Source organism: Clupea harengus, chromosome 6 (genome assembly GCF_900700415.2).
Source record: "Clupea harengus chromosome 6, Ch_v2.0.2, whole genome shotgun sequence".
Taxonomy (NCBI): Eukaryota; Metazoa; Chordata; class Actinopteri; order Clupeiformes; family Clupeidae; genus Clupea; species Clupea harengus.
The window spans coordinates 19,252,858-19,275,176 of record NC_045157.1 but is presented as its reverse complement, the minus strand read 5'-3'; the positions used below and the strand labels follow the sequence as shown (position 1 = coordinate 19,275,176).

At 40.7% G+C, this 22,319-nt stretch overlaps 1 protein-coding gene across 1 annotated transcript; it reads right to left on the bottom strand.

Annotated features, from left to right (window-relative positions):
- Positions 1 to 15,400: 15,400 nt before the first annotated feature.
- On the bottom strand, positions 15,401 to 21,674 carry dpep1 (dipeptidase 1). Its single transcript, XM_012819223.3, has 10 exons — positions 21,312 to 21,674; positions 20,744 to 20,870; positions 20,190 to 20,322; positions 19,668 to 19,818; positions 19,182 to 19,251; positions 18,652 to 18,828; positions 16,907 to 16,991; positions 16,740 to 16,815; positions 16,312 to 16,447; positions 15,401 to 15,671 (listed from the first exon to the last, which is right to left on the bottom strand). Exons 1-10 carry the CDS (start codon positions 21,440 to 21,442, stop codon positions 15,483 to 15,485), a joined length of 1,275 nt encoding a protein of 424 aa, XP_012674677.1. The 5' UTR covers positions 21,443 to 21,674; the 3' UTR covers positions 15,401 to 15,482.
- Between the last annotated feature and the right edge of the window lie 645 nt (positions 21,675 to 22,319).

Sequence of the window (22,319 nt, the reverse complement as noted above, 5' to 3'; positions counted from 1 at the left end):
ACTGGTCTTTGTACAGTCCTGGCACTGTAGATGGGAAACAGACATGGTTGCTCGGACCAAGCCTTAAACAATTGCAGCCAGGGATGGATTAACGAACGGGCCTACCGGGCCCAGGCCCAGGGGCCCATGAGCTCAGGGGGCCCCTAGGCCAGAGCCTCTGTGTGAAGTCGCTGTTATGTATCTCTTATTTGTGGTTGAAAAAGTTGTATTTTATTCATTTGCTAATGGCTTTAATTGAGTGTACCTGTGCTGTGTTAGAAAAAGCTAGATCAATGCGACAGTGATCACGCATGACTTTTTTCGGTTTGATAAGGATACCATATGCTATATATTCCCTCAAAATGGCAAACCTGTCTCTGTCATGGTTTTCATCATTTTTAGGGGGAAATCGTCAGTAGAAATCTATAACAAAAATATATGCTTATCGTACATACACTATAGAAACTATAAAAAAAACGATTCAATTAAATGAATCATTTCTTATTTTCTTTGTTATTTTTGTCATATACAGATATGCAATGATGATTGCTGGGTAATATGGGTCTTGTTGTCTAATGTCAAGTCTCTATTTGATCATGTGATGAGACGATACGATATACAGTAGCTAGTTTAGGCGCAGAATCTGAAAGTCAAGACCTACAAGCAGGCACAGTAAGCTACACCTGCCGAACGACCCCTTTAAACATAAAAGTGGTGATGCATTATTTGATTTTTCAATGGACAGGATAGCCAGCCCATTCAGCCTCTCCTGCCCCATGCTGCCCCTCAGGTAGGTCTTAATCAGTTTCAATTTGGAAAAGAATCACTCGGCTGTTGCCCTGTCACATGTAATGTCAGAAACAATAGCGGGGCAGTGCACACCTCACCGAAGGTGGATGTTACGGATCAAACTTTGACCTGTTTACTTTCCCAATACATTAGCCAAAGTATCTAATTTGACCGTAAAATCCAACACATTGGTTGTGTTTGTGTGTGCGTGTGCGTGCGTGTTTTGCGGGCGCACAATTTTTTTCGCGGAGGGGGGGGGGGGCCTTCAGCATGTCCAGGCCCAGGGGCCCGTGGTTTCTTAATCCGTCCATGATTGCAGCCAATCAACATGTTGTTTCAGGAGCGCAGAAGTGAGGGGTGCAATTTGATCTGCTGCTGAGCTCAAATATGTACAACCTTTTGCAAGAATCATGGACCTTTAATGGACTTTTTTTAACGTGTGATTGGATATTACTATGAAACAAGAAGCACCACTATTGGATTAAATTAAATAGATTAAAGAAGAACCACCATAGGCTATATATTGTACAGTTTTGGATAAGGAAAATGTGTTGGAGGAGATGGGTGTACACTACACAGAGAAACTGCAGGGATAGGTTGAGGCCCCATATCAGACGGCCCTGAGGCAGAAGTTGAAGATGCCATCATCTACCTGCTTCAGTGAGCCCACTCTCACCTGGGCAAACAGGCAGCACTGTGAGGATGTCCTTTGATTTCTCCAGTGCCTTTAACACAGTCCAGTTGGATGTGAGACAGTACAGAGAAATCGTAGACCACTTTGTGGTGTGCGGTGGCGACAACCACCTCCTCTTGAACATGGCCAAGACGAAGGATTAAGTTTCACACCATTTCCATTCTGCGTAAAGAGGTGGAGGACAAAAAATACGTGGGCATTTACCCCGACAACAGAATGGACTGGAAATGTAACACCGCGGCTATAAACAGGAAGGGACAGAGCACACTCTACTTGTTGAGGAAGCTTAGGTCCTTAAATGTGTGCAGCACAATGTTACATATGTTCTACCAGTCTGTTGTGGCAAGTGCACTTTTCTTTGTAGCCATCTGTTTGGGTAGCAGCTCCAGAGCCAGTGACACTGAGAAACTGAACAGTCTGATTAAGAAGGCTGGATCTGTGCTGGGGACTGCTCTGGAGCCCCAAGAGTAAGTTGTGGAGAGAAGGATGTTGCATGAATTGCTCAACATAATGGACAACACTGCACTGCACATGGCTTACTGGTCAGACAACATAGTATGTTCAGTCAGAACGATACAGGATGTTATTCCTGCCCAGGGCAATCACACTTTATAATGACTCCCCTCTGTGCTGACAATCTACAATTGAACAACACACACTTATTTGCACAGTAAGAACAACATTTTGCTCTTCTATTTTTATCCTATTTATTTCTATCTAGCTTATTGGTTATCTCTGTGTGTGTGTGTGTGTGTGTGTGTATATACAATTTACAATGTATGTCAATTTTGTTGTTTACTGACAAAAACGTATTTGGCCATTCTGTGAAAGAGCCAGATGAATGTGTCTTTACACGGTAAAAGATAACAGCATTAAACATCCATCCAATTTGATATGTTAATAATCAGGGCAAATAAATATGCATAGGCCTAATAAAAAAGTCGACTCAACCTTAAGGCAACAATCACACAATCTAAAATTGCAAAGGAGTGACAATGTAATTATACAATGATGGCTAACAAAAAATTGACAATGTCAAGTCATCTATTTCTTTATTTCTAAAGGCCCCTCTCACTGATGATGGCAAACCCTCCGAATATGGATTTAAACAGTTTGGAAGGGTTCATGTCTCCCCAGACCATCGAAGCCCCAGGTGTGATACAGGTTCCTGTCTATCTGTATATGATATGTTTATAATATGCCAACCAGCCTGGCAGTGTTTCTGTAAGCTTGTATGGTACACATTTAGATCCAACTCTTGTGTACTTCAGTTAAAAGATCACTGCCCTATAACCATCACCGGTGGGATAATTTACTGAGAGAGCAATTTCTTCCTTTATCACTGGCCAATACGGTCATGCCCTTTCATACAGAACGTGAGTCTGTTTTGCATTTTAAAATAAACTGACTGAAAAATGTAAAAGAAATATCTTCAGCTTCTCTTGTGATACTCTAATACCCTGATGTACTTTGGAAACCTCCAGCGTACCATAGCCATGGTGAAGTGAACTACGGTACAGTGTTGACCGAAAAGGAGGTTGTTTTTGTACGCCATAACCACTAAGCTCATGGTACAACAAAAGACCAACTCAGTGGCAGATGGCAGTGGCTACAATAATAAAGGAAATGATCCAGTTGGGGCTAATTATCAGCGCAGCTGGATATCTTACTGGTTCTGAATACAACAAAGAGATGATTAAAATATATTTTATTGTTAAAAGTGATCCTTTGGGTGTAGTCCTCCGCCAGGAGTTCTGGGTTATACAAACTTTAGCGAAGGGAGAGCGTAGTCACCCCACCCGGACTTTAAACCCAAACATGCACCCTGTAGACCCGGGTTCAAGTACAGCATCTCGATTATTCCATTTAAAATCCATTTGTAGTAGCGTATAGGGCCAAAATTATGAAAATTGTGTCACTGTCCTAATATTTCCAAAAAGATCTTCCTAAGTTCAAAGAACTTATACCTTTTGTGTGGAACCACTGTCCATGATTCAATTGAGTTCATCCAAAACATTATTTTTTTTTAAGTTATCTTACTGCTTCTGAATACAACACAGATAGGCGATTAAAATATATTTTATTGTTAAAAAGGATCATATAGGTGTAGTTCTCCACCAGGAGTTCTGGATGATACTTAGATACATTCATCCCATCGTTTGGGGATGTCCACGGGTTCCAGACTTCAGGCAGTCATCGCCTGCAAAGGGTTCTGAACAACTTAATCTTACTTTAGGTCCCTTGAAATGAAGGGACCATGTATGAAAAATATGTTGCAATTCCTAAACCCTTCCTCCAATTTTGATGTAAATACCCTCAAATTAAAGCTGAAGGTCTGCACTTCAATTGCATTTCAAATCAATTGTAGTAGCGTACAGGGCCAAAATTATGAAAATGGTCACTGTCCAAATATTTCTGAATCTAACTGTATCTCCTCAGTCAACCTCTTGGGAGGCTGCACAGCAGTTCACTGCCTTCCACAGGCTCTTGAAAAAGCCTCTGATGCCCTTTTTGGAGGTCTTGATTTTCTCTAGATTGGAGAAGTCACAGAGATGGGTGGATCAGTTTTAACTCTACAGATGTAAAGTATTTAAGGGATACATATGGAAATGATGAGAAATGTTTTGTAATGAGATGAGTCCTCAGCTTACGTGGTAGGGTGCTCTCTTCCTCACATTCCTCAATGGTCAAGGTGATGTATGCAACACACTGAAACAAGACAGAAATAAAAGATTTAGGCCCAATAACACATACAAATGAAATGAGTGATTACAAGAGTATAACTGAGTTTTAAAAATCAAAAAATTCTCAAAAGTACTAATGACATAATGCTAGATACATTATATATTTAAAAGCAGTAGTGGTCGAGGGGAGAATGGGATGTAATTTTTTTCTGGTGAAACTCGAACACAAATCTATATTTCACTCAGTAACGATTAATATATTAAGTACTCACTCCATTCTTTCTTTGGATGGGTTCATTCTTTTCTTTCTCTTCTTCGCTGGGTGTAGCTTCAGTATCTTTGATATTTTCATTTTCACTGGGAATCAGAGGGGCTTTGAAATAACTAGTGAGGCTCTTTATAATGATGCCAGATGTGTTAATACAGTGCTCCTCATCTGTCAAAAATGAATCAATTTCCCTGTCATCTCTCAGAGGGGAGGCCTGCATGTAGCTACTGTAACAGTCTCCCGCAATCTCTTGGATGACACTTGCACTTGACACTTGTAGTTCCTCCAGTCCAAACGGGAAGTTTGCATCTTTCTCCTGTTCTCCAACACCTTGCTGAAGCAGAGCACACAACTGCTCAGCCAGCTGAAGGCATTTGAGGAGGCTATTCTTATCAACAAAAGAGACTGGGAAAAGTTGGATGATGAATCTGGGCACGAGGTCCCTGAACACATTGTTCTGATTGAGGCACGGCAACTTCTTCTCTGATGCACTACCCCGATTGTCAGAACTTTTCTGGTGTGCCTTCAATATGGCCTCAGCCACAAAAGAAGCAAAATCTCTTGACGCCATCTTAGCCCTGGCAGACAGGGCATACTGTAATATCACCTTTGTTCCAGAACCATCAAGTAGCTGGGCATAAATGGAGTGAACCATTTCAATAATCTCCTTTAGCTCGATATGGAAATTCTCTTTGTGGTGTCTTTTGGTCACTCTTGCACCAGACATGGCAAGTATGTCCACCACTTCATCTGCAATTGGCCAGGTATGCAACGATTCAACATCGTTGTCCTCCTCTGAAAATATGAAATGCAGCACAAGAACTATGACACAAGTCAAAGTGTCAGAATGAATGACCAGCTTCGTGGAGTCAGCATGATGTTGGTTCTGAGAAGCCCTCGAAAGGATGGTAATGATGTCCACTCGTTCTATTGGCAGAGAGCGTGGACGGAAAAGCTTCTCAATTTTAGCAACGATAACTGAAGTGAATTCAGCCATTAATCCTTCATCATTGCTACCTGGGTCCACATTTGTATTTTCATTGGATTTGACCAGTTTGCGCCAAACTGACTGGACTACTCTCTGAGCAGTGAGATGGGTGTAGTAGGCCACCTTGTGGTCTTTACAAAGCTTTTTCAGCACCTCCAGTGCAATATCGCTGGCTTTGTCTCTCAAAAACACAGACAGGGCAGCATTTGCTGGGTTGGTCTCCAAGACATGGACCAGCCTGGAGACGACATCCACCACCACCTCCGACAGATAGTGCTCTTGGGCAAACGGCCGGTAGATGAAGCGGTAGCCCATAACCTTCACTGCCATCTGAACCGCTTTCAATGAGCTGCTGTCTTCTGATGACTCGCTACTGAAAAGTAAAATGTGTTCTTTTATTAGAACATGCAGTATATTATCCACAATCAGAAATCTTAGAAATTAAGGGAAACGATACACAACCTAAAAGAAAATATTCATTTTGAATCACAGAATGGCACATTAAACCATGTTTCTCACTTGTGAAAGTTACTTACGGAACAGATAGAGCTGTGGGCGAAGACTCTTTAGCCTCCATCAGCTCTTGCTCAATTTCCCGTTGGATATCCAGCAACTTAATAAGTGCCTTCACTTCCATCATCTAAATCAAGTAAATATTATCAGCCAAACATTGTTACTAGATTCAAAGGTGTTATACATATGTTCTTTAATATTTAAATTATTCACAAGTCATTGAAACAGCTTCAGTTGTTAGAAATGGACTGTATTATAATTATGATCACTTTTGCTTACCAGACAAGAACTGCCATCGACAGTGCCGTTCATTTGACAGGACCTATATATAAAGGATGAATACAAAATGATCTTTCTGGTCAGTCTCTCTGGTACACCCTCATTCTAGCAGACTTTGACATTTTAAAGGATATGGTTTTTCTATCTGACCTCTCCATGTAGGCTTCTCTCTTCTGACAGATCATATACTCGATCATATCATACACAGAGAAGTGGGGCTTTATGGCTCCCTGCTGTAGAAGCTTCATGAAGATCATCAGCATTTCCCTCTGCAAGAGATTTGTCAGTCAGAGCCCAAGGGTTACACACAGAATATTCTCACTAAAACCAGTTAATTTAAACACAGTGTATGATTTAAATAGTGATAATTTTTTTGTAAATCCTATTTTCTCCTGGAAGAAACATCCTTTCCCAGCTAAAATAATCTATGGTGTATATCATGGCAGCAAAGGAAAGTCTTTGGTGAAAAATATTCAGTAATAAGAATTGAGTAGTACTTAAAAAACAGTCAAGATTAAAAGTAGCCTAAACAATGAAGAATGTCGTTCCATTAGTTTAAGAGATTGGGTGACAATAAAAATGCAGAAAAACGTATTTCTCTGATCTGTAACCTAAATTGCTTTACATAAGTTACCTCAGTGTGGCTTTCCATATTTCAAATCAACGGAATATCTTTTTAAAGTCTTTCGTAGTTCAAAATGTTTGCGCTCTCTGAATAGGATTTTGATAAGGTTTTCTAAAGATTTCGTTTTCTTGACTGTTCTACTTTGACGTTCTGGAACGTGTCATTATACCATCATCGTCGCCAAAGCAACACCAGTCCTATACGCGAAAATACGTGTCGTCATCTCAAGTGTAATCTACCGTCACATAATGGCATAAAGTAGACGACTTCATGAATCTATCTGCTATGTTTTCTAACAGGCTAATTTATATCGATGAAGTAGCCTAATTATCCAATTATCGGATCCATTGCACGACCTAGAGAATTAGAGAATTAGAGAATAAACTCCCCAGTTTAGCTTTTTCGATCGAAGTAGAGTTACTGAACTTACAACTTTGCTAAGTGTCACAACTCAATTGCCCACCAATGTCCAACGGTTATACTTTAGTATCTCAATTTATGCTAGTACCATTAGGTGATGTAGGCATATCTATTCGTGAATTTGTGAATTGATTTAGCCCTAGATGAAGTGATGTGAAGTAGCTGATGAAGACCAATCGCAATGATATAGACTATTTCTCAATTAAGGGTTTTGCATTCAGTTTTAAAAGATTTTGGTTTCTTTTTTTTTTTCAAACCACACGATGGCATCATTACTCCATAACTGTCATGGGACCATATTGTTTTAACCTCATATTCAAATATCCCCACTTGCTCAGCTGCATTTATAATCCACTGATTAGAGTATTTCATGTTTGTTTGCATTAAGTTGATAACACTGTTGTTTGTAAAATGGTGTTTAAGCTCAATATTAGGCCTACTTCCAATCAGTGCTAAGAAAAATAACTGTGGTCTAGTGCAACATAATGTTTTCAAAATCCCATGCCTGTTTTTGAACAGTGTATTTACAGTGTTGTACAATGTACTCTGCTTTCTCCCACCGTGAAATGAGGCCAATAAGGGTTGTCGGCAAGTGTTTCATGAATACTGTTTCGTGTGCTGATAGTAGGCCTGTGTGATCTGTTTGCCACCTTAGAGCCATCCAAGCCAGAACATGTAGTGATGGGAATAGCGGCTCTTTGTTTATTTCTAAACCTGCTGTGCGGAGAACAAAAAACTGGAACAACAGAGAAGCTGTGGAGGAGCTGCGTGGCTGCCTGGATGACACAGACTGGGACATTTTTAGAACTTCTTCCAGCAGTCTGGACAAATATACAGAGGCTGTGACGTCATACATTAGCTTCTGCGAGGACAGCTGTATTCCAACACGCACCAGGGTTATCTACAACAACGACAAGCCCTGGTTCACTGCAAGACTCAAACAGCTTCGTTTGGAGAAGGAGGAGGCTTTCAAGAGTGGGGACAAGGATAGGTTCAGACTGGCGAAATACTCTTTTGGCAAGGAGATTAAGGAGGCCAAACGACAGTACTCTAAGAAGTTGGAACATCAATTTGCAGCCAATGACTCCTCGTCAGTCTGGAAAGGCCTTCAGGTGATCACAGGCTGCAAAACCAAATCCCCCCACTCTATGGAAGACCTTAGACTGGCAAATGATCTGAATGACTTCTACTGTAGATTCGACAGACAATGGACCAGTCCTAACCCTGTCCCCACCACAGCTATCACATCTACTCTTCCCAGCCTGGACAAAGACTCCACCCTCTCCCACAGAATTATCCCAGACAGCCCTCTCCCCCCCATCACACCTCTCTCCATTCAGGAGAGGGATGTCAATAAGCTCTTAAAAAGACAGAACCCCCGCAAAGCAGCTGGACCAGATGCTGTCTCTCCCTCCACACTAAGGTACTGTGCGGACCAGCTGTCTCCAGTGTTCACGGACATCTTTAACACCTCACTGGCTGAATGCGTGGTCCCTGCCTGCTTTAAAACCTCCACCATCATCCCCGTTCCCAAAAAGCAGAGGATCACAGGCCTTAATGACTATAGACCAGTCGCCCTGACCTCTGTGGTAATGAAGACCTTTGAGCGCCTCGTGCTGACCCACCTCAAGGCCATCACCAACCACCTCCTCGACCCACTGCAGTTTGCCTACAGAGCCAACAGGTCTGTAGATGACGCAATTAACATGGGACTCCACTTCATCCTCCAGCACCTTGACTCCCCCGGCACCTACGCCAGGATCCTGTTTGTGGATTTCAGCTCCGCATTCAACACCATCGCCCCAGCTCTCCTCCAAGACAAGCTAACACAGCTGAGCGTGCCTGAGCCCACCTGCAGGTGGATCACTGACTTCCTGTCAGACAGGAAGCAGCGTGTGAGGCTGGGCAAGCTTGTCTCGGAGCCCCGGACCATCAGCACTGGAGCCCCACAAGGTTGTGTGCTCTCTCCTCTACTCTTCTCCCTCTACACCAACAACTGCACCTCCAGCCACCCCTCTGTCAAACTCCTTAAATTTGCGGATGACACAACCCTCATTGGACTAATCTCCAATGGCGACGAGGCAGCCTACAGAAAAGAAGTTGACAGCCTGGCTTTCTGGTGCAGCCAGAATCACCTGGAGCTGAACGCCTGTAAAACAGTAGAGATGGTAGCAGACTTCAGGAGGAGCCCAGCCGCAACCATCCCCCTCATCATGTGTGACTCCCCAGTTAACACTGTGGAGTCTTTCAGATTCCTGGGAACAATTATGGCACAGGACCTAAGGTGGGCGGAGAACATCACCTCCACAATCAAGAAGGCCCAGCAAAGGATGTTCTTCCTTCGGCAGCTAAAAAAATTCAACATGCCGCAGAAAGTGATGGTCGAGTTCTACACAGCCATCATTGAGTCAATCCTCACCTCATCTATTACCATCTGGTTCGCTGCCTCTACTGCAAAGGACAAAGGCAGACTGCAGCGGATCATTCGGTCAGCCGAGAAGGTCATCGACTGCGACCTGCCGTCTCTCCTAGACCTGTTCCACTCTAGGACCAGCAAGAGAGCATGCAAGATCATCGCTGATCCTTCCCATCCCGGTCACCACCTATTCCAAAGACTCCCATCTGGCAGAAGGTTCCGGGCTATAAAGACCAAAACCTCGCGCCACCTGAACAGTTTTTTCCCCACGGCAGTGGTGCTCACAAACAAGCCCCCTGCATCACACTGACTCTGGGTTTGCCAATTCCAATTCACAATTATTTATTATTATCTAATATTCTGTATTTGTCTTTTATTCTTGTTTTTGCTATTTTGTTGTTATGTTATGTGTTTTATGTCCTATGCACCAACCACCAAGATAATTTCCTGTATATGTAAATATACTTGGCCATTAAAAGAATTCTGATTCTGATTCTGATTCTGATTGAATCTTATGACTCCGTTCCTCTCATTGCTCTTTTTTCTTTCTTTCTATTTTAGGGGGCGAGGACATTTGAAAAGAACAGCTCTCAAGTATGACCCAGTTCCCTTCGTTCAGAATCAGATCTATTCTGAACCTAACATCACTACCTCTTGAAATTCCCCAAGCAGTCCTGTCCTATACTAATGGGCTGTACACGTTATTTTGTATCCATTAAAGACACCTCCCTCAACCATGAAATTCTCTGTTATTGCAGTGTGTTATTGGGAACTCACAAATACTAATACTTTGAGCAGAACAGTTGCCTCTGTTTTGAAAATATATTTTAAATGCATCAATGACAAAGGCATCAAAGGAAAAGGTCTTATAGTGTTATATATTTAGGTGTTATATATTTAGACAGTCGGTTTTCTCAGTTAGGTCAGCCCGGGAATGGAACCATCTCCCTCAGAACATTAGAGAATCAACCTCATTCAACTGTTTTAAAAGTAATCTCAAAACATGGTGGATAAATAACCAAAAATGTGATCACTAGTGGGTAAGCAGTATAACTTGTATATTGGGATTGTATTTTATTTTATTGTATCTTATTTTTTTTTATTGTCAATGTTATGTTTGATATACGTTAATGCCTTTTTTAGGTTGTATAGCCTTTTTCACTCTGGCAGGGGGACTGCCAATGGAAACTAGCCTTTTGGCTATATTTGGGTGCATTTACATTTTAATGTTCATGAATGTACACTGTCCCTCTTGATCAAATAAACAAATTGATTGATTGATTGTGAGGAGGGGGAGCCCTTGTGTGCCATCAATGGTCATCTTTCAAAAGCATCTTTACTTATATTGTTCTCACATAAATTATGAATTAATGCATTATTACACTAAAGGGGCTCTTTTTCCACTTCTAATGTGAAGGGGTTGAATAGTTTTTCAAACAAACAGGCTACAATTCAATGTATTATCTTTTTAATATCATAAAACAATATTAAGAAACATATTTATTATTAGCACATAACAAAGCTGCATGAAGAATGTAAAATGTATGTACATTACATGAGTGCAGCTATCCTTAAAACAGACATTGATATGTATACAGTATATAATTTTGTTTCATTATCATTGGAATCTATTAATGTTTAAAAAAATAACTTTGCACCAACAACCTTAAGTTAGCCTATGTGAACTTAATATTTTGTGTCAATTTTCGGCCCAATTTAACCTCTGGTTATAGTCTATAGTCAAAGGCCCACTGTAAATGTTTAAAACCTACAGTTACATTGAAAAGATCAGTTAACTTTATGTAGTGAAATCGTACAAATGTTGTCCATGTATTTCAATTCAAAATGTCCTCGGGCATAGGACATGAAAGACAAAAAATACAGAATGAGTAACATCCACGACTCCAGATTTGCTACTCAACTAAAGTATTGCAGTTTACTCAAGCAGTAGCATCGCCTTATTGTATGCCCTTTGAATGTTGCAAAGCAGCTGGAGCTATAGTTTTCACTATCAACGTACCCAGACAAGAGTCTATATTGACTGGGGCAAAACAGTCACTCATGACATAATGTTATTATGTCTTATAATATTATTATTATTATGTTTTTTTTTTTCTGTATCCTCACCAGCTGAATATATATTTCAGGAGGCCACTGTTTAAATAATAACTTCGGTGATTGCCTGTAGGGGTTTCATCCAGCATATTCACTGTGATATAATTTTACATGCTGGTGATTCATCATACAATCAGTTTCCCCCTGCTCTGTTTAGTTAAAGGACAGAAATAGACAATATGACATTCCGCAGGCACCTTGCTCCAATTAGACACAAACAAATCAGTGTCCTTAATTGTAATTGCAATATTGAAAACTGGTGGACCCAAGAACTACAGGGGTTCACATGAAAATGAAAATAGGTCACTCTTGCACCAAATTGGATATGTAATGACATAACCCACATGCTGCTATATTTGACCATAAAAAGTTCCATTGGCCTTGTTAAAGAAATGTGCCTCATGTACTACCATTTTAATGTTGCCTCAACTGAACTGAATCCAGATCCATAGCAGATGTAGAATAGAAAAGCCTTTATTGTCATTGTATTGTATTGTCATTTGGATTCACATAAAATGAAAATTGGGGTATGCAGGGATCAACAAATAGTTTATTTTGTCATTTAAAAATCCTTCATTGACGTGAAAATCATATAAACAAGTATATTGATTGTTTCATCCACAGTGTCATATTTGTTGCACTATTTGTTGGAATTTGAAATAAGCAAAAGTACAGTGTGATTGACAAAATTCCGCAAAATTCTGCATTTCGTTGTCTAACTGCATTTCGTTGTCTCAGTACCTGTACCCTGTGCAATGACAATAAAGTTGAATCTAATCTAATCTAATCTAAAAAATGTGGTTGAAGTACGAAAAGCCATAATTTAACATGGTTGAGTCCTTTGGCAGTAAAACATATTCCTCCTCTTAAGATCTTGGAAGATATGGGGAAGACCAATGCGAGACCCATCAACACAGTCCAAGAACCAGTGAAATCTCCCAAGGGCCCTGTATCAGATGGTCAGATAAATACTGCCATTCCAAAGAGTGTCCACTATAGTCAGGTGGCTTAATGCAAAATTTAGGCTCGATCGTGACAAGAGTGATAAAAGCATGAAATTTGGCACACAATTAGCTTATACCCTACTAAAACATATTAGAAGGGGTGCCCAAGTGAAACTGCTCATTTTTTCGTTTTAATGAGATATTAAGTTTTGACCTAAATCAAGATATGCGTTACATGTGGTCCGATTTTCAAAACGGTAATTTTGCCTATAAATGCTTACCAAATAAGTAATAAATCAGTTATTTATGCATGTTTGTGTTTTCTTGTTTGTTTTTGATATCCACTAGTTTAAACAAATGTCCCTTTAAGTAGCAAAACAGACAAAAAGACTTGTGCCCGTGCGCGCGCTCATCCAAGATGGCGGGAAAGACGTAATTCTGCTATATCTGTTAGGTAAAACCGTTATTTTACCACCATTTAAAACCATATTTGCATTTGTATCTTTTATATGTATAAGGACTGTAATATTTTATTAAAGATTTGCTTCAACATCATTAAAATAGCACCAACAAAGGCGCATTACAGTACCAGGAGGCTACGCAGAAAAAGGTACATTTGGCGCAGATTGAGCGTGTCTTTTCGCACATCAAAACTGATCATATGAGGAATGTGCTGTTATAAATAGCTCTACGATTTGCTCTCTGGACAATCACATTAACACATTGGCTTGCATCTCAACTTTTCTTGAACACATTTGCAACGTGAGCAGCGCTGTTTGCAGGTGCACGTAATCAGCTCTCTGCATACAGTATAGACACTTGGGGATAGTCATCCAAACCTAATGCTAACATTGCCGTGAAGTGGTGTTATTTTGCAGGCTGGAACGGAAACTGAACTTGTGCTTATTGCAACTGCAGAGACCGTTACATAGCTCTTTGGTTATCCTTGGTGCTCTGTTCCACACGGCAGAACTAGTGGGGGCCTATTTTCGCCAGGCACACTTTCTGTTGTAAACTGAAAGATGCTGATACCAGTTCCGTGAAATGAGGAGACTGATGTCGTGGAGCTGGGATTGTGAGCAATGGACCTCATTCTCGCACATTTTGTTAAGTGTCTTTAATATCTTCAACCTAAGAAAAGATCTCCACCGGTCATGAATGCCTGGAAATGTGTTCTTAAACGGCCAAAGTGTGCACTGATTCTTAAATTGAACGAGCGTTCTCGTTTTCTTTATTTATTTATTTATCACGAAGCCTCGTAGAATCATGACTATAAATGTGAAACGTAATTGTTAATGATACAAATATTCTTGTATTTATTATTATTATAATTATTGATGCCTGTAGAATTCATGTGAACGCACTCATCAACGATTTATCACAAATTCAGCCCTTAAGAACATGAGCGCACTCCAATCTGGCCTTGTAGCGCTCGCAAAGAGACGTCTCTAGCCAGTATTCTATCTCAATGATACGATCATAGGAAACAGAAATGCCCATTTGGTATATCTTTTGTATCAATGTCTTACTTCTAGTGGAGCAATGCATATTTAGCCCAACATATAGTGGTAGGGGTGGCTCACGAGATGCTGAAATGCGAATTTGGCCAGTTTTGGCCAAACATGCCTGGCTTTCAGACTTCTCTTGATCCTCTATGTTGAGACCATAAAGAATGATAGAAACGAGAGACTTTAAGCTTGACGGTTAATATTTTGAATGGCAGTCCATTGGAAAGCACCCAGAAAAAATAAATCCTTTGTGTGCAAAAATGTCTTTCCTTAGCCTACAATTGTTGCAGGCCTCGCTAGAATTTCGGCGTCTTCTGAAAAGTTGTGTTGTTTCAAAGCATCCTTCAATAGCCTGCTTATTGCATCCCGGAAATCTAAAACGGTGTTTCTTCCATCAGTTTGTTCTTAAAGAGTCTCTTTGTAATGTTCTAGCAAGACATTGATTAACCTGGTTTTATTTATAGTTTTCTTAACTCCAATATCTTCAAGCCTCTTTGATGTACAACGACAGCTCAGAAAGTTTAAACATATGAGTTCCTTTTTTAATAGCTACATTCTTCTATGTACTCGATAAGCTCGATAAATGCTATTCACTTGTTAATTTTTCATCATCACATTTGTCAATTTATAACAGCACATTCCTCATATGATCAGTTTTGATGTAGGAAAAGACACGCTCAATCTGCTCCAATTTTACCGTTTTTCTGCGGTAGCCTACTGGTACTGTAATGCGTCTTTGTTGGTGCTATTTTAATGATGTTGAAGCAAATCTTTAATAAAATATTACAGTCCTTATACATATAAAAGATACAAATGCAAATATGGTTTTAAATGGTGGTAAAATAACGGTTTTACCTAACAGATATAGCAGAATTACGTCTTTCCCGCCATCTTGGATGAGCGCGCGCACGGGCACAAGTCTTTTTGTCTGTTTTGCTACTTAAAGGGACATTTGTTTAAACTAGTGGATATCAAAAACAAACAAGAAAACACAAACATGCATAAATAACTGATTTATTACTTATTTGGTAAGCATTTATAGGCAAAATAACCGTTTTGAAAATCGGACCACAGGTAACGCATATCTTGATTTAGGTCAAAACTTAATATCTCATTAAAACGAAAAAATGAGCAGTTTCACTTGGGCACCCCTTCTAATATGTTTTAGTAGGATATAAGCTAATTGTGTGCCAAATTTCATGCTTTTATCACTCTTGTCACGATCGCGTTGTTAAGCCACCTGACTACTAGGGGAGTGCCTCAGACCGCCTTAGCCAGCAGGGCGGTGAGCAGCAGAGAGAGAGACAGGGCCAAGGGACTGTGGGCGAGGCGGAAGCCTGCACTATCTGGGGGGGTGGGGTAGCCATAGACAGTCCTGCAGGTATTCTTCACCTCATCCAGTGGGATAGGAATGTCATCTGGCTTGGTGCTGTTCATACTGTCACGCACCTGTGGAAGACAGATAGTGGTTTATGACCCACCAAGGTCAAAGACAAAGAAGTGCCATTTAAACACTCTACTGGTAAAACAGATGAAACACTATAATTAAATACTGTAACAGTATGATGGTTGTAAAGAAGTAAGTGTGTAGTGGTGTGGGCGGCTGTATTGAAGCATGTCCTCCACTTTATGTGACCCCATAACAGTGGGGTCATGACATATTCAAGAAGGTTTACACAGACTGGTTGCAACAACCTAATTCTACAACTTACTCAAGAAGAATTTTGTCTTCTATTAAAACAATACTTGTCAGTGTGTTGACAGCATGTATTCGTGTGTGTGTGTGTGTGTGTGTGTGTGTGTGTGTGTGTGTGTGTGTGTGTGTGTGTGTGCAAGAATGAGTCAGTGTGTGAAGTGGAGAAGGGGGGGGGTTAGAGTTAAATTACTCTGTCGTGTTGTTTTGGAGAGGAACCACCATACGAAGCAATTTGTTGTAACAAGGTTGAGTTTTACTGGTAGATACTGACACAATACAACTTGCCCAACAGACAGTCAAGTACAGTCAAGCAAGCCGGAGAATGCGAATTCTAGAGTCTAAACAGAGGATGCTTGCACTTTTAAGGCCTAATTCTGTGATGTCACTTCTTACCTCCTCCACCTTCTTAAATACTCTTAGCAGGTTTTCACCCAGTGCAGCTTTCACTTCATCGTCTGTCCAGCCTCTTCTCAGCAGTTCTTCCACCAAGGCTGGGTACTTAGACACATCCTCCAGTCCTTCAGGGACCCTGCCACATCGCAGAGTGAGAGCTATTTAAGGGTGTGTGTGTGTGTGTGTGTCTGTCTGTCTGTCAGACTGTGAGAGGAAGAGTGTGTGTGTGTGTGTGTGTGTGTGTGTGTGTGTGTGTGTGTGTGTGTGTGTGTGTGTGTGTCTGTCAGGCTGTGTGAGGAAGAGTGTGTGTGTGTACACATTACTATCACTATTCATCAACCTCAAGCTCTAGTACAAGCTTGCCCCAAAGGAACTGGAAAGTGTTAATATATTTTCTCAAAAGTGTGGTGTAAAATAAAAACACTTGCCTAGACACACCGTCATAATCCCCTCCAAAACCAATGATGGAAGCGTCAGCCACCTTTTTTATGTGGTCAAAATGGTCTATGTATTGAGAGGGGAAAAGTGGTGAATATCATCGTGGTTTCTGAATTTTCTCTTCATGGGTGAGTGTATGTTCAATGTCAGAACTCACCAGCAACATCGCTTATGCTAGCTGTTTTGCTGCAGGTAACATAATCATTGTAGAAGTTCACCATTACAATCCCAGCCTTTTCTTTCTGGAAGAGATTATGAGAGTTATAATTCAAGATTAATTCATTTCATGAATGTTGGAAAAACTCCTTGCAAGAAATGAAGTAAAAACATATTTAAGCCACCTCCTTTATGAAGCTTATATGAATTCAGTTGTGCTGGAAAAAAACAAACAAGCTTTCATTTTCCCAGCTATCTTCTTTAAGTGGCCCTTGACTATCAGTATGACGTTAGTGCTCCACTCTCTTCTTCAGCTACCCTTTGTCAATCTTTTTTTAAGGTGTACATTTCAACCGGTTTCGCCGCTAGCATCTCGTTAGTGATTAGCAATTCCTCCGTTAGCTGGGGCACATTATTTTGCTTAGTGTATAGCTAGCAAGCTAGTATGAACTCTCCCAAGTCTTTCTAAATAGGCCAATATCAACAAATAATGGTAGATCTTAAATGATTTAAGATGTTAGCAAATGAACTGGCTGGCTTGCTAAAAAGGTAGATGAACAAGCACCGTATATTATTTAAGATGTTAGCAAATGAACTGGCTGGCTTGCTATAAAGGTAGATGAACAAGCACCGTATAGTATTTAAGATGTTAGCAAATTAACTTGCTGGCTTGCTTAAAAGGTAGATGAACAAGCACCATATAGTATTTAAGATGTTATTAAATTAACTGGCTAGCTTGCTTAAAAGGTATATGAACAAGCACCGTACTGTATATTATTTAAGATGTGAGCAAATTAACTGGCTGGCCTGCTAAAAAGGTAGATGAACAAGCACCGTATATTATTTAAGATGTTAGCAAATGAACTGGCTGGCTTGCTAAAACGGTAGATAAACAAGCACCGTATATCAGTATATTTTCTCCTTGTTATAAAAACGAATTTCTACGCTAAACAATTTCAATTGAAATGCAAATGATGATGTAAACGGCTAAAATGGAACACTTTATTTACCGGGTAAAAATCTGTTTAGCCACAATATATAGCGATTAAAAAAGTAGTAATGACTGCAAATGTTGATGTACAGGATACCGGCAGGTGTAGCTAAAACGGAATACTTAATAGTTTTAGGCACAATATTAAGTGACTAACAAGTAGCTGATGGCTTTCGAACGACTCTTGAGACTGACCAAAAAGTGCCTGGGTTATGTAGTGTCCGGGTTACGTAATGCTAGCGTTGGTATAGCAACTGTCACTCAAGAATCGTTCGAAAGCCAATATTACATCACCCGGGCTCTTTTTGGCACCCGGTCACTTTTTGCCATGACAGCCTCACTTTCACTGCACAACAGCTTAAGAATCCTATCACGAAGAGTTTTCAATATCTTGCCATGCATAACTGATACTACTGATATTATACCTGATAATAGAGCTTTCTAATTGAATTTAGCTCTTAGTGCTTATGCATATGATGATTTCAGGAGGTTTAATAATAATACATTTTAGTTTCAAATTGTCTGTGTTTGCAATCACATTCATAGTGATCACATTTTGTAATCAATAAATATAACTGACTGACTGATTTTTGACTGATCATCCCATTTAATTTAATGTAACTGTCTTAAATGAATACTCTCTGTTCGTTAATAGTCCACTGTGTCTCACCCATTCTCTTTCTTAGACTGTTGTCCCGACTGCAGTCTCAACAGACTAGTTTGTTATGTCTGTGTTTGCCACGCCCCTCACTTACCACCCTCCTGAGCACGTCGTCTGGAACATTCCTCTTGTGTTGGCACACAGCGTAGGCAGAGGAATGGCTGAAGATAACAGGTGCCTTGGAGAGATCCAGGACCTGTTTCATGACTGCCTCTGAGACATGTGCCAAGTCTATCAGCATCCCCATACGGTTCATCTCAAGGATCAGTTGCTTAGAGAGGGAAAAACCTGCCTTATGAATGTGTGCCATTCAAACACATCTGACATCTTCATGATTTTTCTTTTCGATTTTTTAAAAGTTAATTAATTTAGTCTATGTTTAAATTAAATTACTTATTTTGATGCTGATACAGATGCTTTTAGACAGAAAACAAATACAACCGATCCAAATGATTTCTGACTCAGTAGTAACGGTCTTCAGACACAGACAAGATGATGTAAGCACTTTGTCTCTTTGGATGTGGTAGTACTACTTCCCAAATTTCATGGGAACTGACGGAGGCGAAATCTCTGTTCCTCTTACTTGACCCTATGTTGTCACTGTCTGACATTACCGTAGCTAACCTTGCCAAATGTAGACAGGCCGTTGTGCTCCACAGGATCATCTCCGGTGTCCACCAGCCAGTTGTCAGCCCTGTGGAAAGGGAAGATAAAAAATGAATGGCATCAGATGGAGTCAAAGGTGCTTTTAGGTATCAATTATGTGTATTATCTTACCCTCCCCTGCCTTTCTATTCATGCCTATCTTATTTCAGTAGAAAACACTCAACGCTCGGAATCTCCCTGGCTAACCCAAGGCAAGTCAGGTAGTTCCAGTGTAGTTTATCAGATACTTCATCTATTGTTTCTGTCTAGCACATGAGGGATTGCGGGGGATTTTAACTTTCCTCTCAAACTTCCTATTCTTTATAACAGTGTTTGCCCTATAGAGCCATCCTCTTAATATCACATTCATTTGTATCAACTCATACAGCTTACAGACATGCTATGTGGTAAATCCTGTTTTAATCCTAGAGATGTCACAATAGAGTTTTGTGAAGTGGCACCCACCAAGGCGTGTTGCAGCTGTGGGTGAGGGTGAGGTAGCGAACGCCCAGCTGGTACATGGTGCGAAGTGTGCCCAGGCTGCTGTCAATGGAGTGTCCTCCTTCGACGCCAATCAAACTGGCCGTCTTATTCTCTCTAAAGGCCGTCATGATGTCTGTCGTGTGGGAGCATTGCGTTCAAAATATGACACTTTACACCTGCCACACACATTTGTCTAAAGCTACTGACAAAAAAAAATGTTATCCTTCGATGAAGAATTAATTCAGTTCATGTAAATGCTGTGTCTAAAAGAATGTGTGATAAATGTTCAAAAAGGCCATCGAAAAGCAACATCATTAGTGCATACTGCAATGAGTGCTAAACTTTATATTCACATAATCTCGGTAGACATGCTAACCCTGGTTGTCATCTTGTTTGAAGTCAATGTGGTGTGAAGCCAAGGAGTTTATATATTCACACTACAAGGTTGCCTCCATTTATGCATAGTGTGAGTTTAAACTCACAAACATCAGTTCTGTCACTCACCTTCGCTGCTGGTTGCAAACATGAAGTCTTGTGGGTATGTGCTGCACATTCTGTGAACGACATCGATTTGCTCCAGTGTTTGTCGGACAGCGTCTTTGTATTGTGTCTCACAGGGGACGTATGCAGCCCAGAACTGTGAGAGAGATTATGGAATATGATGAGAGACTGCTCAGACCATGTGTGCATGTTCGTGTGTGTGTGTGTGTGTATGTGTATGACAGAGAGAGATAAATGTGTGTGTGTGTGTATGACAGAGAGAGATAAATGTGTGTGTGTGTATGACAGAGAGAGGGAAATGGCTGCATTGGTTTGTGTGCATGCTGTGTATGACACGAATAACTAGTAGTCTCTCTGTTTGTATTTCACAATAGGGGAGAGTGGGGTAAGATGAGCTAGTGGATAAGTTGACCCACCACCTGTTTGGGCAACCATACAAAATGTGCTCATCTTACCCTACTCCCTAGTAAGTTTCTATATTTTGTGTAAGTGAGTCAGTGTGCTTAAGAGTGTTTGTACTCTTTGTACTTAATTTGTGTGTGTGTCACTTTGAGCACCTGTGCAGACAGTCGTCCTGCCTTGATTTTGGGAATATTGGTGTGTGTTCCATTCAGGGTGTTGAGGTCTACTGAGTTTAGCTGGTTGTTAAATCGCATCCTTATCTGCCAGGGGAGGTCATTGTGGCTGTGGGAGCAAGAGATCAAAGTTCGTGCAGTTCACAGCAGAAGCATAATACCTCATTTAGCCACTGACAGGTTGAACACGCTGTGAAAGTAGACTGGCATTGTTAAAGTTTCAATAGAAATTCTTTGTTTTTCACATGGAAAAATTCTGACTATGTAGCTACACATGTGCAAGAGAATTCATCATGCATTCAGATATATGCATACACCATATTTATGAAAAACTTATATTTTTAGACCAACAGCCAACCTGTCAGCTACCTCATTGTATGCTCTGTTTTCCAGTCTTTTAATGTTTTTCTCCTGACACTTTTCTCCTGTGTTTTGTCCCATTTCATCGGACCCCGTTAACCCCAGATTACCAAAAAAAGCTATGTTTGCAAATGAAATGGAATAATGCATCAAGGTTAGATACAGCAGTTTGAGTTCAGTCGTGTCCTACCCATCTATGAGTGGAGTCTCAGCCATGAGTCGAAGAGCGCGCTCCCCGAGTGTCTCTGCTCCTCCGGCACTGTGCGTGAGTGCCAGCACAAGAGCCACTGCAATCACACAACACATTCCTCTGGGCAGCATACTGATGTTTTTCCCTCTGGACACTAACTATCCTGTTTTGAGAGTCACTTCAGATACGCCTTGGTTTAGCCTCCTCTTGTCGACGTATCAGTTTTTTAGACGTATCTTTTCCGACTCCCCTCTTCCTCTCCGACTCCGTTCTCAGGCCTTGTGTCTGTTGCTCACTGCTGTTCACCTTTTCTGCAGGTCTCGAGAGCGAGAGCTGGCCCAAACATAAATTCAAAGGCTGTGCATCAGTTAATGTATAATCCAGATTGTCATGGAATCTTGAGAACAATACACCTCATTTACATTTTTGAAAACTGCTGTTCCCTCTCAATAAAAGAGATAGAACCGCCGTTCCCTCTCAATAAAATCTTGCGTTTGTATGAAACATTAACGTTAATGAATGTCAGATGGAGGGAGCCTGCGCTGGGTGACCGGCGTCTATTTTCAATGCCATGACCACTAAAGATAGGCTTGGAGTTTGATGACCTGGTGCGGGAAATGTGAGGATAGGTTACTGCAATCGTAAACTGAGCAGATGAGCTGTCACTGAGGGTTGTGTCAGTCAATCAGTGACCCACAAAAACTGACAGTGGCTGACTCATGAAAAAGGGAAGGTAAAAAGTGATGAAAGTTGTTACAGCAAAACAATCTCCAGCTGTGGCTCACCCGTGTTGCACTATTCGTAACCTGATGTCACAGAGTGAAATACACTGTTGATTGTGATACTCCCTAAAAAGCCTCAGTTTGTTATTTCCCGGCATGACCTCACTCTCGGTTAGTAAGTAGTTAATATCAAGTGGCGGGCCTAGTTCTCCTCATTATTTCACATGGCGTGCTTCAATAAACATCAATAAAAGTTGTTTGACATTTACCAGGGCAGAGTACCAGG